General features: G+C 46.2%; 1 protein-coding gene across 7 annotated transcripts in view; it reads left to right on the top strand.

Moving 5' to 3' along the window:
• LOC147116896 (uncharacterized) overlaps positions 1-17445 on the top strand; it is a 298183-nt gene that overhangs the window by 215875 nt on the left and 64863 nt on the right. For all 7 annotated transcript variants that reach the window (XM_085987101.1, XM_085987106.1, XM_085987105.1 and 4 more), the window contains one exon: positions 46-138. In XM_085987101.1, coding sequence (XP_085843227.1) covers positions 46-138 — 93 coding nt within the window. The remainder of the gene's footprint in view (positions 1-45; positions 139-17445) is intronic.

The following is a 17445-nucleotide window of genomic DNA, read 5'->3' as shown; positions in this document are numbered from 1 at the left end:
TGCAACTGTTGAATGAGAGCCTCTATTCTTCCTCTCTTTTGACAGCGCCAGCAAATGTCGGACAGAATCTGGTACGTGTTGATCTAGATGACCCGATGGTAAATCTGCCGTTTCCGCCTCCAGCGCAAGATACTTGCAGTAAGTCAGCTAAAGTACCAGTTTCCAACAGGATGTTTCAGAATGGGCAATGAGTTCAACTGAAGGGTTATGCAGCATGTCAACAACGACAACTTGTATTTAACATAGTAAAACGTCCCAAGGCGCTTCACAGGAGTATTTTAAGACAAAAAATTTGACACCGAGCCACATAAGGAGAAATTAGGGCAGGTGACCAAAAGCTTGGTCAAAGAGGTAGGTTTTAAGAACATAAGAAGTAGGAGCAGGAGTAGGCCATACGGCCCCTAGGGCCTGCTCCGCCATTCAATAGGATCATGGCTGATCCGAACCTAGACTCACGTCCACTTCCCTGCCCGCTCCCCGTAACCCCTAATTCCCTTATCAGCTAGGAAACTGTCTATCTCTATTTTAAATTTATTTAATGTCGTAGCTTCCACAGCTCTCTGAGGTAGCAAATTCCATAGATTTACTACCATCTGAGTGAAGAAGTTTCTCCTCATCTCAGTTTTGAAACGGCAGCCCCTTATTCTAAGATTATGCCCCCTAGTTCTAGTCTCACCCATCAGTGGAAACATCCTCACCGCATCCACCCGATCAAGCCCCCTCACAATCTTATATGTTTCGATAAGATCGCCTCTCATTCTTCTGAATTCCAATGAGTAGAGGCCCAACCTACTCAACCTTTCCTCATAAGTCAACCCCCTCATCTCCGGAATCAACCTAGTGAACCTTCTCTGAACTGCCTCGAGAGCAAGTATATCTTTTCTTAAATATGGAAACCAAAACTGTACGCAGTATTCCAGGTGTGGCCTCACCAGTACCCTGTATAACTGAAGCAAGACTTCCCTGCTTTTATACTCCATTCCTTTTGCAATAAAAGCCAAGATTCCATTGGCCTTCCTGATCACCTGCTGTACCTGCATACTAACCTTCTGTGTTTCATGCACCAGGACCCCCAGATCCTTTTGTACTGTAGCACTTTGCAGTTTCTCTCCATTTAGATAATAACTTGCTCTTTGATTTTTTCTGCCGAAGTGCATAACCTCACACTTTCCAACATTATATTCCATCTGCCAAATTTCTTAAAGAGCGCCTTAAAGGAGGAGAGAGAGGTAGCGAGGTGGAGAGGTTTAGGGAGGGAATTCCAGAGCTTAGGGCCAAGGCAGCAGAAGGCACGACTGCCAATGGTGGAGCGATTATAATCAGGGATGCTCAAGAGGGCAGAATTAGAGGAGCGCAGATATCTCAGGGGGTTGTGGGGCTGAAGGAGATTACAGAGATAGGGAGGAGCGAGACCATGGAGGGATTTGAAAACAAGGATGAGAATTTTGAAATCGAGGCGCTGCTTAACCGGGAGCCGATGTAGGTCAGCGAGCACAGGGGTGATGGGTGAACGGGACTTGGTGCGAGCTAGGACACGGGCAGCCGAGTTTTGGATGACCTCAAGTTTACGGAGGGTAGAACGTGGGAGGCCAGCCAGGAGTGCATTGGAATAGTCATGTCTAGAGGTAACAAAGGCATGGATGAGGGTTTCAGCAGTGGATGAGCTGAGGCAAGGGCGGAGACGGGTGATGTTACCAAGGTGGAAATAGGCGGTCTTTGTTATGCTGCAGATATGTGGTCGGAAGCTCATTTCAGGGTCAAATATGACACCAAGTTTGCGAACAGTGTGGTTCAGCCTCAGACAGATGTTCAGGAGAGAGATGGGGCAGGATTTTTATTGGGCCGTGGAGGCGGGATTGGAGGTGTGTGGGGGGTTAAAATCTTGAAATCGGAGGGCATGATCCCATCCCGCCACCAACCCGCCTCCATGCCCGTTTCCCAGGAGGCGGGTACCCGACCTGTGCTGGGACCCGCCTCCCCAAGGCGGGAAGGGGATTAGTGCCAATTAACTGCCTGTTAACAGGTAGTTAACAGGCAGTTTTTAGCCTAATACCTATTTTTATTCCTGAAGTGTGGGATTCCCGACGGCTCCAAACCACGCCAAGTTAGCGAGGCGGACCGTCGGGCTGAAGGGCTTGGAGGGGTCGAGATGTCCGGTGTTCAGGCGAGTGATGTGTGCATGAGTGCAGAGGTAGGTGTCTTTGGTGTGTATAAAGTGTTTAAATAAGTTTTACTTACCTTTACAGCCTTCCTTCCTTCAGGTCTCGGGAGTCCCTCATCTCACCGGCACAGAAAGCAGAATGGCCGCGAGCTGTCAAAAGTTGCAGCATTCAGCATTCTGTTCTGGAGAGATCTCTAAATCAGCCTGAGAGGAAGGAATTAACTCAGAGTACAGATTGTCAGTGTTTGATAGCTTCAAACAGCTGTCAAACGCTGATATTTCATCTGTCAAAAGCTCTTGACAGACGAAATGTCAATCTGTGACATCACCTGTTGCCGGGTGGCCCTTAATTAGCCTGCTGAGCTCGCTGGGTGGGCTCAACAAGGTCAATCAAGTAAAAATCGAGTGGGTTGGCTAGAACTCGATGGAGGCGGGACTACAACCCCAAAAGTTGTAGTACCGCCTCCTACACGCCTCCAGTATCAAAATCCAGCCCATAGAGTCAGTGACTGGCGAATGGAATTTGTGGCAGGGACCGAAAACAATGGCTTTGGTCTTCCCAATATTTAATTGGATTCATGGTACTCAGACACTGCAATGTGCGTGACATAGTTAAGACCCCTGATGTCATTTTTGTCCGATCTGTGTTGCTGCCAGCATTTCCTGATCCCACCCACAAACCATTGACGACACAAGTCGGGAGGCAGTAATTTTTTATAAGTCGCAACATGTTGCCGTCACTGGCAAGGCCGGAATTTATTTCCCTATCCTAGGTGCCCTGAGTAGGAACAGAGGACCAGGAGGAGGCCACTTAGCCCCTCAAGCCTGTTCTGCCATTCAATGAGATCATGGCTGATCTGCGACCTAACTCCATATACCCGCCTTTGGCCCGTATCCCTTAATATCTTTGGTTAACAAAAAGCTATCAATTTCCAATTTTAAATTAACAATTGATCTAGCATCAATTGCCATTTGTGGAAGATAGTTCCAAACTTCTTCCACCCTTTGTGTGTAGAAGTGTTTCCTAATTTCACTCCTGAAAGGTCTGGCTCTAATTTTTAGACTATGCCCCCTAGCCCTAGAATCCCCAACCAGCGGAAATAGTTTCTCTCTATCTACCCTATCTGTTCCCCTTAATATCTTGAAAACTTCAATCAGATCACCCCTTAACCTTCTAAATTCTAGGGAATACAAACTTAATTTGTGTAATCCCTCCTCGTAACTTAACCCTTGAAGTCTGGGCATCATTCTAGCAAACCTACGCTGCACTCCCTCCAAGGCCAATATATCCTTCCCAAGATGTAGTGCCCAGAACTGCTCACAGTACTCCAGTTGTTGTCTAACCAGGGTTTAGTATAGCTTTTTAAAAATTCATTCATGGGATGTTTGCGTCGCTTGCAAGGCCAGCATTTATTGCCCATCCCTAGTGGCCCTTGAGAAGGTGGTGGTGAGCCGCCTTCTTGAACCACTGCAATCCATGGGGTGAAGGCGCTCCCACAGTGCTGTTAGGGAAGGAGTTCCAGGATTTTGACCCAGTGATGATGAAGGAATGGCGTTATACTTCCAAGTCAGGATGGTGTGTGACTTGAAGGGGAACTTGGAGGTGGTGGTGGTCCCATGCACCTGCTGCCCTTGTCCTTCTAGGTGGTAGAGGTCGCAGTTTTGGGGGTTCCTGCCTCTACCACCCTTTCAGGCAGTGAGTTCCAGATTCCAACCACCCTCTGGGTGAAACAGTTGTTCCTCAAATCCCCTCTAAACCTCCTGCCCCTTACCTTGAAACTATGCTCCCTGGTTATTGACCCCTCTACTAAGGGGAAAAGTTCCATTCTATCTACCCTATTTATGCCCCTCATAATTTTGTATACCTCAATCAGGTCCCCCCTCAGCCTTCTCTGCTCTAAGGAAAGCAACCCCAGCTTGTCCAGTTTCTCTTCATAGCTGAAGCACTCCAGCCCAGGTAACATCCTGGTGAATCTCCTCTGCACACTCTCCAATGCAACTATCTACCCTATTTATGCCCCTCATAATTTTGTATACCTCAATCAGGTCCCCCCTCAGCCTTCTCTGCTCTAAGGAAAGCAAACCCAGCTTGTCCAGTCTCTCTTCATAGCTGAAGCACTCCAGCCCAGGTAACATCCTGGTGAATCTCCTCTGCACACTCCCCAATGCAATCACATCCCTCCTATAGTGTGGCGACCAGAACTGAACACAGTATTCCAGCTGTGGCCGAACTAGCGTTTTGTACAGCTCCATCATAACCTCCCTGTTCTTATATTCTATGCCTCGGCTAATGAAGGCAAGTATCCCATATGCCTTTTTAACTACCTTATCTACCTGTCCTGCTGCCTTCAGGGATCTATGTACATGCACACCAAGGTCCCTCTGATCCTCTGTCCTTCCTAGGGTCCTACCATTCATTGTGCATTCCCTTGCCTTGTTAGTCCTCCCAAAATGCATCACCTCACACTTTTCAAGGTTAAATTCAATTTGCCACTGTTCTGCCCATCTAACCATCCTGCCTCTATCGTCCTGTAGCCTGAGGCTTCCCTCCTCACTATTTACCACTCCACCAATTTTCATGTCATCTGCGAACTTACTGATCATGCCTCCTACATTCATATCTAAATCATTAATGTACACTACAAACAGCAAAGAACCCAGCACCGATCCCTGTGGTACACCACTGGACACAGGCTTCCAGTCACAATAACAACCTTCGACCATCACCCTCTGCCTCCTGCCACAAAGCCAATTATGGATCCAATGTGCCAAATTGCCCTGGATCCCATGGGCTCTTAACTTCTTGACCAGTCTCCCACGTGGGACTTTGTCAAAAGCCTTACTGAAGTCCATGTAGACTACATCAACTGCACTACCCTCATCCACACACCTAGTCACCCCCTCGGAAAATTCAATCAAATTGGTCAGACATGATCTCCCCCTGACAAAGCCACGCTGACTATCCCTGATTAATCCCTGCCTCTCCAAGTGGAGACTAATTCTGTCCCTCAGAATTTTTTCCAATAATTTCCCTACCACTGATGTTAGGCTCACTGGCCTGTAATTCCCTGGTTTATCCCTACTACCCCTCTTGAACAATGATACTACGTTAGCTGTTCTCCAGTCCTCTGGCACCTCCTCTGTGGCCAGAGAGGTTCTGAAAATTTGTGTCAGAGCCCCTGCAATCTCCTCCCTTGCCTCACACAGCAGCCTGGGATACATCCCGTCAGGGCCTGGGGATTTATCTACTTTTAAGCCCGCTAAAACTGCTAGTACCTCCTCCCTCTCAATACTAATTTGTCCAAGTATATCACAATCCCCCTGCCTGATTTCTATGCCTACATCGTCCTTCTCCATAGTGAACACAGATGCAAAATAGTCATTTAAAACCTCACCTACATCTTCCGGCTCTACACACAGATTGCCACTTTGGTCCCTAATGGGCCCTACTCTTTCACTGATTACCCTCTTGCCCTTAATATACTTATAAAACACCTTGGGATTTTCCTTTATTTTGCCTGCTAGTGTTTTTTCATGCCCCCTCTTCGCTCTCCTAATTTCTTTTTTAAGTACCCCCCTGCACTTTCTGTACTCCTCTAGGGCTTCCACTGTTTTTAGTCCTTTGTATCTGCCAAAAGCCTCCCTTTTTTTCCTAATCCATTCTTGTATATCCCTTGACATCCAGGGTTCCCTGGATTTGTTGGTCCCACCTTGACCTTTACGGGAACATGTTGACGTTGTACTCTCTCTATTTCCTTTCTGAAAGACTCCCACTGCTCTGATGTGGATTTTCCTACAAGTAGCTGATCCCAGTCCACTTTGGCCAGATCCTGCCTTATCATATTAAAATCGGCCTTCCCCCAATTTGGAACCTTTGTTTCAGGTCCATCTTTGTCCTTTTCCATGACTACCTTAAATCTCACCGAATTATGGTCACTGTCACCAAAATGCTCTCCTACTGACACTTCTACCACTTGCCCGGCTACATTCCCTAGAATTAGGTCCAGTACCGCCCCCTCTCTTGTAGGACTTTCTACATGCTGGCTCAAAATGCTCTCCTGGATGCACTTTAAGAATTCCGCACCCTCTAAGTCTTTCACATTCTGACTATCCCAGTTAATATTGGGGAAGTTGAAATCCCCTACTATTATTACCCTATTATTTCTACACTTCTCTGAGATTTGCCAACATAGCTGTTCCTTTATCTCCCCCTGACTGTTTGGGGGCCTATAGTACACTCCCAGCAAAGTGCTTGCCCCCTTTTTGTTTTTAATTTCTACCCATATGGCCTCATTAGAGGAACCTGCTAAGATATCATCCCTCCTTACAGCAGTAATTGACTCCTTGATTAATATTGCGACACCCCCTCTTTTACACCCCCCTCTGTCTTGCCTGAAGATTCTATACCCCGGAATATTGAGCTGCCAGTCCTGCCCCTCCCTCAACCATGTCGATATGATAGCAACAATATCATATTCCCATGTGTTCATCAACTCCTTTAATTCATCTGCCTTACTCGCAAGACTTCTTGCATTAAAATAAATGCCATCCAGCCTTGCCATACTGCCTTGTGCCGTTACATATTTGCTCTGCCTTCCAGGCTGACTTGTTTTTTCCTCTATACTTGGCTGTGCATCACCTCCTACTATAGCTCCACTCTGTATCCCATCCCCCTGCCAAGTTAGTTTAAACCCCCCCCAACAGTACTAGCAAACCTCCCCACAAGGATATTGGTCCCGTTCCGGTTCAGGTGCAATGGTCTTGCTACATGCGGTCATGGACTGCTTAATTATCTGAGGAGTTGTGAATCGCACTGAACACTGTGCAGTCATCAGCAAACATCCCCACTTCTGACCTTATGTTGGAGGGAAGGTCATTGATGAAGCAGCTGATGGTGGTTGGGCCTAGGACACTGCCCTGAGGCTGTGATGATTGACCTCCAACCATCTTCCTTTGTGCTAGGTATGACTCCAGCCAGTGGAGAGTTTCCCCCCCAATTCTCATTGACTTCAGTTTTACTAGGGCTCCTTGATGCCACACTCAGTCAAATGCTGCCTTGATGTCAAGGGCAGTCACTCTCACCTCACCTCTGGAATTCAGCTCCTTTGTCCATGTTTGGACCAAGGCTGTAATGAGGTGTGGAGCCGAGTCGTCCTGGCGGAACCCAAACTGGGCATCAGTGAGCAGGTTATTGGTGAGTAAGTGCCGCTTGATAGCACTGTCGATGACCCCTTCCATCACTTTGCTGATGATTGAGAGTAGACTGATGGGGCAGTAATTGGCCAAATTGGATTTGTCCTGCATTTTGTGGACAGGGCATACCTGGGCAGTTTTCCACATTGTCGGGTAAATGTCAGTGTTATAGCTGTACTGCAACAGCTTAGCTAGAGGCGCGGCTAGTTCTGGAGCACAAGTCTTCAACATGTGCAGGGATGTTGTCGGGGCCCATAGCCTTTGCTGTATCCAATGCGCTCAGCTGTTTCTTGATATCATGTGGAGTAAATCAAATTGGCTGAAGACTGGCTTCTGTGGTGGTTGGGACCTCAGGAGGAGGCTGATATGGATCATCCACTCGGCACTTCTGGCTGAAGATGGTTGCAATCGCATCAGCTTTGTCTTTTGCACTCACGTGCTGGGCTCCACCATCATTGAGGATGGAGATATTCATGTAGCCTCCTCCTCCTGTTAGTTGTTTAATGGTCCACCACCATTCACAATTGGATGTGGCAGGACTGCAGAGCTTTGATCTGATGCGTTGATTGTGGGATCGCTTAGCCCTGTCTATGGCATGCTGCTTCCGCTTTTTAGCATGCATGTAGTCCTGTGTTGCAGCTTCCCCAGGTTGGTACCACATTTTTAGGTATGCCTGGTGCTGCTCCTGGCATGCTCTTCTACACTCCTTATTGAACCAGGGTTGGTCCCCTGGCTTGGTGGTAATGGTAGAGTGAGGGATATGCCGGGCCATGAGGTTACAGATTGTGGTGGAATACAATTCTGCTGCTGCTGATGGCCCACAGCGCCTCATGGATGCCCAGTTTTGAGCTGCTAGATCTGTTCTGAATCTATCACATTTAACACGGTGGTAGTGCCACACAACACGATGGTGGGTGTCGTCAGTGTGAAGACGGGACTTCATCTCCACAATGACTGTGTGGTGGTCACTGCTTATGGACAGATGCATCTGCGACAGGTAGATTGGTGAGGACGAAGTCAAGTAGGTTTTTCCCCTCGTGTTGGTTCTCTCACCACCTGTCGCAGGCCCGGACTGTCAGCTATGTCCTTCAGAACTTGGCCAGCTCGGTCAGTAGTGGTGCTACCGAGCCACTCTTGGTGATGGACATTGAAGTCCCCCACCCAGAGTACATTCTGTGCCCTTGCTACTCTCAGTGCTTCTTCCAAGTGGTGTTCAACATGGAGGAGTACTGATTCATCAGCTGAGGGAAGGTGGTTGGTGGTAATCAGCAGAAGGTTTCCTTGCCCATGCTTGACCTGAAGCCATGAGACTTCATGGGGTCTGGAGTCAATGTTGCCATCATCTAAGTCGTTAATAAATATTGTGAATAGTTGAGGCCCCAACACAGATCCCTGCGGGACACCACTTGTCACAACCTGCCAATTTGAGTACCTACCCATTATCCCTACAGCCTGTCTCCTGCCGCTCAGCCAATTTACTAACCAGGTCAATTGTTTGCCCTCAATTCCATGGGCTTCTACCTTAGTTAACAGGCTCTTATGTGGGACTTTATCAAATGCCTTCTGGAAGTCCATATAAATAACATCCTTAGACATTCCCCTGTCCACTACTTTAGTCGCCTCCTCAAAAAATTCAGTCAGGTTTGTCAGACATGATCTACCTTTTACAAATTCATGCTGGCTCTCTCTGATCAACCAAACATTTTCAAGATCTTCAGTCGCCCATTCCTTAATTATAGACTCTAGCAATTTCCCGACAACAGATGTTAGGCTAACTGGTCTATAATTCACTGGTTTCTCTCTCTCTCCCCATTCTTAAGGGGCCAACATTGTTCCTGACTACCCTCTTTTTCCTAATATAATTGTAAAAATTCTTTGTGTTGATTTTGATATCCCTAGCAAGTTGCTTTTCATACTCCCTTTTTGTAGCTCTTACTGTCTGTTTTGTGACCTTTTGCTGTTCTTTGTATCTTGCCCGTTTGCCAGGATCTGTGTTATTTTTTGCATTTTTGTATGTTTTTTCTTTTAATTTTATGCTGTTCCTTGCCTCTTCAGTCATCCATGGCTGTTTTTTTTGGGCAAGTAGATTTCTTGCCCCTCAGGTGTATAAACTAGTTCTTTATCACTTTGAATTCCTTTTTGAACATCTCCCACTGATCTTCTGTCATTTTACCCATTAACAGATTTGCCCAGTTTACTTTGGACAGTCTCTGCCTCATCCCGTTGACGTCGGCCTTACCCAAATCTAGAATCTTCTGTTTCGCATTTCCCCCTTTCAAATGCAACGTTGAACTCGATCATGTTATGATCGCTATTGGATAAATATTCACGCAGTTAGGCTGTTAACTAAACCTGGCTCACTACACATTACTAAATCTAATATGGCATGCCTCCTTGTTGCCTCTAGGACATATTGTTGTAGGAAACTATCCCAGACACACTCAAGAAATTCACTTCCTTTCTGACAGGTGCTAGTCTGCTTTTCCCAATCTATATGAAAGTTAAAATCCCCCATTAAAACCACTCTGCCTTTGCTACACGCTTGTCTAATTGCTGCATTTATACAGTCGAGCACTTCACAGCTGCTAACGGGGGGCCGAAACACAACTCCCACTACAGTCTTAAATTTTTTTCCTATTTCTTAATTCTACCCATAAAGTCTCCACTGTCTACTTACCTCTCATTATATCCTCTCTTATCACTGAAGTGATTTCATCTTTAATCACGAAGGCTAGTCCTCCCTCTGTGCCATTTTCGCTATCTTCCCTGTAGACCTTATAACCTGGTATATTTAGTTCCCAGTCCTGACCATCTTGCAGCCATGTCTCAGTAATGGCTACTATGTCATACCCTCCAATTTGAATTTGCGCCTGCAGTTCATTCAATTTATTCCTTATACTCCGTGTGTTTGTATAAAGAACGCTTACTTGGGCCGCACACTCTAGCCTATCCTTCAGCTCAAATGTTTTACTCACTTGTTTCTTATTTCTCGCTCCTGCTTTAATCAATTTTCATCTTTTAGTTTTCCCTTTACATGTAGCGCCTAAAGCACAATTTCGGACTGTTACTCGACTCTCTTCCCTTTCGTTTGTTTTTGAACTGCTATTTGTATGACAATTTCCACCTGAGCCCTCCCCCCCATTTACTAGTTTAAAGTCCTTGTGCCTGTCCTATTTATCCTTGCCTCTAGGACCCTGGTCCCAGACTGGTTTAGGTGGAGCTCATCCCAACGGTACAGTTCCTTCCTGTCCCAATACTGGTGCCAGTGCCCCATGAAATGGAACCCTTCTTTCCCACACCACTCCTTTAGCCACGTGTTCACCTCCATAATCAGCTTATCCCTACACCAGTTTGCACGTGGTTCAGGTAATAATCCAGAGATTATAACCCTTGAAGCCTTGTTCTTTAATTTAGCTCCTAGTTCCTGGTACTCCTCAAACAGGACCTCTTGCCTACTCTTCCCTATATTGTTGGTCCCAACATGGACTAAAATGACTGGATCCTCCCCCTCTCTCTCCAATCTGCTTTCAAGTCTGTTCGAGATGTCCTTCACCCTGGCACCAGGTAGGCAACATACCATGTGGGACTCTCGATCTTGCTTACAAAAGATCTGTCTTACAAGCTATCTGTCTCCCTATGTAGAGAATCCCCTACAACTACCACATTACGCTTCCTCTCCTCCTCCTCCTCCCCCCTTAGGACAGCCTCCTGTTCCAAAGTGCCATTGGCCACATTCTGGCTGTCCTTCCGACAGTCTTTATCCTTATCCTCACAGGTAGCAAGTACATTGTACCTGTTGGATAGGATCAGTTTCTGTGGATCCTCATTCCCATCGGTCACACCAATCCCATTCTGATCCTGCGTCTCTCTATGAGGTATGACCGAAGTCTGGAGCAAACTGTCCAGATACTCCTCCCCCTCCCTTATGTGATGGAGTGTCTCCAACTCACACTCCAGCTCAATGACTCTGAGCTGGAGAGATTCGAGATGGAGACATCCACTGCATACGTGTTCGCTCGGGACAGCCTCGCTACCCACAAACTCCCACATACTGCAGTCCAGACACACAACCTGCTCTGCCATATCTTAGTCTAACCTTATTTTATTTATTTAATTAGTTAAATTCTTCATTCAATGACTATTTATATAGTTATATATTAAATAGTTTAACTAGTTAAGTTATTTAATTAATAAAGTGCATTAAAGTTTCCTGCTCCTAGTTTAAACCACTGTCCTAGCTTAGAGAAAAACAACGTTAATACTCATGAACCAATCACCTACCTGCTGTCCTGTGATGTCACTCCTTGTTTTTTGTTATTTTTGAATTCACTGGAGATGTTCTGCCTCGTCCGGTGCTCAGGTCCGCGCTGTCATCGCCTCCTGCTTGGTTTATATTCTGCCTCCTCGGTGCTGCCGCTGCTCAGGTCCGCGCTGTCCTCACCAATTATAAGGTTGGGAACTAAATGTTCCAGGATACTTGACGTTTCAAAAAGACAGGCAGAATGGAAAAGGAGGGGGGTAGCCTTGATAATAAAGGATGACAGAAGGACAGTAGAGAGAAAGGATCTCAGCTCGGAAGATCAGAAAGTAGAATCAGTATGGGTGGAAATCAGCAATAGCAAGGGGCAGAAAACACTGGTGGGAGTAGTATATAGGCCCCCGAACAGTAGCTGTACCATTGGACAGAATATTAATCAAGAAATAGTAGGAGCTGGTAACAAAGGTAATGCAATAATCGTGGGGGACTTTAATTTTCATATAGACTGGACAAATCAAATTGGCAAAGGTAATCTGGAGGACGAGTTCATGGAATGCATTCGGGACAGTTCCCTAGAACAACACGTCATGGAACCAACTAGAGAACAGGCTATTTTATATCTTGTATTGTATAATGAGACAGGGTTAATTAGCAATCTCATAGTAAAGGATCCTCTGGGGCAGAGTGATCATAATATGATAGAATTTCACGTTAAGTTTGAGAGTGACTTGCCTAAGTCCAAAACTAGAGTCTTAAACTTAAATAAAGCCAATTACATAGGTATGAGGGGCGAGTTGGCTAAGGTAGATTGGAAAAATTGATTAAAAGGTATGGCAGTAGATAAGAAATGGCTAGCAGTTAAAGAAATATTTCATAATTCTCAACAAAAGTATATTTCATTGAGAAACACAAACTCCATTGAAAAGTGATCCATCCGTGGCTAACTGAAGAAGTTAAGGATAGCATTAGATTGAAAGAAGAAGTTTATAATGTTGCAAAGACTAGTAGTAAGCCTGAGGATTGGGAGAGTTTCAGAAACCAGCAAAGGATGACCAAAAAATTGATTAAAAGGGAAAAAATAGAATATGAGAGAAAACTAGCAAGAAATATCAAAGCCGATTGTAAGAGCTTCTACAAGTATGTAAAAAGGAAGAGTGTGGCAAAAGTAAATGTTGGTCCCTTAGAGGCTGAGACAGGAGAAATTATTATGGGGAATAAGGAAATGGCAGAAACGTTAAACAAATATTTTGTATCTGTCTTCACAGTGGAAGACACAAAAAGCATACCAAAAATGGTGGGGAACCAAGGGTCTAATGAGGGTGAGGAACTTAACGTAATTAATATAAGTAGAGAAAAAGCACTAGAGAAACTAATGGGACTAAAAGCCGACAAATCCCCTGGACCTGATGGCCTACATCCTAGGGTTCTAAAAGAGGTGGCTGAAGAGATAGTGGATGCAATGGTTTTGATCTTCCAAAATTCCCTAGATTCTAGAACAGTCCCAGCGGATTGGAAGGTAGCAAATGTAACACCGCTATTCAAGAAACGAGGGAGAGAGAAAACAGGGAACTACAGACCAGTTAGCCTGACATCAGTCGTCGGGAGAATGCTGGAAGTGGTATCAGTGCACTTAGAAAATGATAACATGATTAGGCAGAGTCAGCTGGTTTTATGAAAGGAAAATCGTGTTTGACAAATTTATTAGAAATTTTTGAGGATGTAACTAACAGGGTAGATAAAGAGGAACCAGTGGATGTAGTATATTTGGATTTCCAAAAGGCATTCGATAAGGTGCCACATAAAAGGTTATTATACAGGATAATAACGTGGGGTAATATAGTAGCTGTCATAAATCGCAACTTCTACAAGAAGTAACTCAGGAAGTACTACTGGACGATCAGCTGAGGGCACCGTCCGAGGAGTATAAATACTCGGGCGTGGGCCCAACTTGGCCAGAGACAATCTGGAAACAGGAAGCTAGTGACGACTAACTAGACCTCCATGTTTTGTTACAAGTCGATTAAAGCCTTGCTTTATGTTCAACCAAGTGCGTAGTGAGTCTTTATTACGTCAGTAGCATGGATAGAGGACTGGTTAATGGACAGAAAACAGAGAGTGGGGATAAACGGGTCTTTTTCAAGTTGGCAGGCTATAACTAGTGGGGTGCCATAAGGATCAGTGTTGGGGCCTCAGTTATTTACAATCTATATTAATGACCTAGACGAAGGGAACAAGTGTAATGTATCCAAGTTTGCTGATGATAAAAAGCTAGGTGGGACAGTAAGCTGTGAGGAGAACACTATATAGGGCTAGAGATTGGGCACCTTAGCGCCTCCTGTTATCACCTCCGGGGGGCAATAACAGGACGCTAATCACTTACCAACCGGCATGGCGAGAAGATCGACTCCTGCTATATTCAGCGGGAGGTTTGCGGCGGTGGTATGGTGTTATGCCCCGATCTCTTTCGCCTGGAGATTGTGATGTCATCACTGTGCGCATCGCCCCGGTAGCGCCCCGGACCCGAACTTCAGTTCCGCCCCCTGCAGCATCACTGGGTGAAAACACCGGCAGCTGCAGGAGGTGTTCATCAGGAGGCCGGGCGCTTCGGGGGTGATTCTTAAATTCAAGGTGGCTGAGGTAAGTGGAAAAAATTCTCAAATGCTCTTTCTGGTTTTTTTTCACTTTTCTTCACCAGCGATCGATCAGCCCGGCACTCTGCTGCAGTGCATCAGGCTGATTGGGCCGGATCACAGCTGCCATTTGAGACCAGGTAAATTTTTTCTATTGCAGAGCCTGCAGCGATGGCCCTTCCCTTTAAGGATGGCTCATTGTGCAGTGCTGCTCACCTACCGCTTCCCCCTGTTGCGCTCCAGGAAGGAATTGGAGTGCTTGATTTAGCGCTCCACTTCCTTCCAGGAGCGCCAAACCAAATTTTTTAAAGGTTGAAAAATATTGGGCCAGAAATTCGGGTCGGAGGCTTCCCGCGGTTGCAAGCCCCCGACCTGCACTTACCTAGCGTGCCTGCTATTGTGCCGTGGGCCCGCGTGGGATTCCGATCCTGGGCTTCCTCCAGCTGCCGGCATGCAGTGCTCACGTATCCCAGGGGCGCAGTTAGTTCGAAGCGTCCCCTGGGATCACATGGGCCATGGAGAGCCAATCGGAGCAGGGAATCTCCATTCATAGATTTGACAGGAAGAGCTGTCAAATCTATGAATTAGAGATCGGCCCCAAAACATAACTAAAACTTCAAATAATTTTTTTTTTAAATCACATTTTAAAAATAACTATAAATTATACAAAATAACTTTTAAACAATAATTTAAATTTTTGAAAAAATTAATTACAGTTTTTAATGGGGCTAAAAATAAACGTACCTTTCTTTAAAGTATTTAAAAATAATAAACCTGTGGAAAAAGTGTTTTAATTTTACTTAATTCACCTCGTACCTTGTTAAAAGCAGGCCTTGCGACTGCTTTTTAAAAGCGTAGCTGCTGGAGACTTACCCTCCCGGAGAAAGCTGCAAAAGAAACGGAAGTTCCAGGCGTACGCGCTGCCTCTCCAGCGCACGCGTTCGACCTGTGAACCCCTTCCTTGAAGGGAACGGAAGTTCCGGTTTCCCGCGCATGCGCAGTGCATGCACGAAACCGGCACTTTCGCTGGCCCTACGCGTGAGTACCCAGCGCGCACTCACCCGTGGGGACCTGAATTTCTGGCCCATTAGTGCCTGGTGCTAATTTTTTTAACTTTTAAAAGTTAGCGCCCCAAGTGGGGCGATACCAAGGGCTGGATTTTGCTACGGGGGCGGGTTGGAGGTGGGAAACCCACATTCGGGCTTGTTGTCCCGCCTCCATGGAGATGTGGCCAACCCACTGGATTTTCCTCTGATTGACCTTGTTGAGCCCGCCCTGTGGGCTCAGCAGGCCAATTAAGGGCCACCCGGCAACAGGTGACGTCAGAGATTGACATCTCATCTGTCAAAAGCTTTTGGTAGATGAAATATCAGTGTTTAACAGCTGTTTGAAGCTGTCAAGCACTGAAAAACTGCTAATTCAGCCTCAGTCCTTTCTCAGAATAACTTTAAAATCATTTTGCTGCAGAAACCAAGAAGCTGATTTTTTTTTAAAAATCGGAGCTTCTGTGGTTCTTGCAGCTGACTCCCGACACCGGAATGCAGGACTCCTGTAAAGGTAAGTAAAAGTAAGTTAAACTTATTTAAACACTTTAAACACTTGCAAAACACTTACCTTTGCACTCCTGCACCCCTCACTCACCTGAACACTGGGCATCTCGACCCCTCCAAGACCTCAGACCCACGTCCCGCCTCAAAAACTTTTCGTGGTTTGGAGCTGTCGGGAAGCCCACAAACCAGCAATAAAAATCGCGAATAGGCAAAAAACTACCTGTTAACTACCTGTTAACAGGCAGTTTAATTGCCTTTAATCACTTCCCGCCTCTGGGAGTCGGGTTCCAGCACTTGTCGGCAACCCGACTCCTATGAAATTGACATGGAGGCGGGTTGGAGGCGGGATGAGGTCGGGACCCCCGGATCTCCGATTTTTATCGCCCGCACGCCTCCAACCCAACTCCAGGGGCTTAGGAAAATCCAGCCCCAAATTTCTCCCCCAAATAGTCTGCAAAGGGATATCTGTAGGGGTTTTTTTCCTGCTCTCTTGCCCGTTCTGGCCTCCTGCCAGGCTTCGTGCAAGAATTACCCTTGAGTGGTTCGACCCACTCCCCCTACGGTTCTAGACCTTGGACTTAGATGCAGAGAACAGTAGTGCAGAGAAAGGACTCAATAGACCAGGCTGAATAGCACGAAATGGATGCTTTTATTTTTAAACAGTTTGAAGCATTACAAAATACATGTCATAGGCACAGATTAAAGTAACTACAATCATGCACAAATTTAAGAACTTGACTCTATGGAAATGGGGAACACACGGCACATCGTAAAAGGGGAAACACATTACGATTTCCCTTAACTCCCTCCCCTATACCTAAACTAAGTTTCGACCTGGGGAACCTGGGATCATGCTCACCACTCTCGAAATCGCGAGAAAGGGGGTTCGCAGCCTTTTTGGCACCGCTTTCCGTCGTCACGTGGATTTGGAAACTTCTGGCGCAGTCGATATTCTCTCTCTCTCTCTCGGCGATGGGGTAGACACAGCCTCGATGAGCGCTCGTCAAGGTTGAAGATCAGCTACAAGCTGTTGTCGATTTTGGTTCATGGAGCAGACCAACAACCAGATGGGATGTTGAGACACGGAAGTGTCAGGCCCGGACTGTCTTTTTGTCTCCGGCCTGGTCGGTTCTCCAGAGGGTTTCTTCTCCGTCGGCCTGGGTCGTCGATGATCTCCCGACCCCAGTACCCGGGCCACCCTCGTCGTCTTCTCGTCGTGGCCGAGCCTTGTTTGGCTGAACACCGACCACGTTGTCCTTTTACCGAAACCGTCCGTCTTTAAAAAGACGAAAACGTTTTCATCGATTCTGCATCTGCCGAAGTGGAAGAGGCGCCGATCCTGGCACCGTCCGTCCTTCGTTCGTTCCTTGTAGAAGAAGTCCTTGAAGAAGTAGAAGTCTGAAGTCGTTCAAGAAGAAGCAGCCGTGAAGTCAAGTTTGAAGTTGTTCCAGTCGAAGCCGAAGTAGTTCGAAGAAGTCGAAGTAACGTATATGGACTTTCAATCCATAGTTATACTCTTTTGGAACAGTCTTATCTCCCGCCAAATCATAGTCCTGTCTTTGTATTAATTTTGGCGGGCAGAAATCTCTGCAGGGGCGCTTTGTCTTGTAACGGAGCCGGTGATAGCTTAAACTGGCCTTCCTGGCCGATAAT

This window comes from Somniosus microcephalus, chromosome 5 (genome assembly GCF_052327205.1).
Source record: "Somniosus microcephalus isolate GS21.2 chromosome 5, FLI_Smic_1.0, whole genome shotgun sequence".
In the NCBI taxonomy this organism is placed as follows: Eukaryota; Metazoa; Chordata; class Chondrichthyes; order Squaliformes; family Somniosidae; genus Somniosus; species Somniosus microcephalus.
The sequence above is the reverse complement of the archived record's forward strand: the minus strand, read 5'-3'. Positions and strand labels throughout refer to the sequence as shown.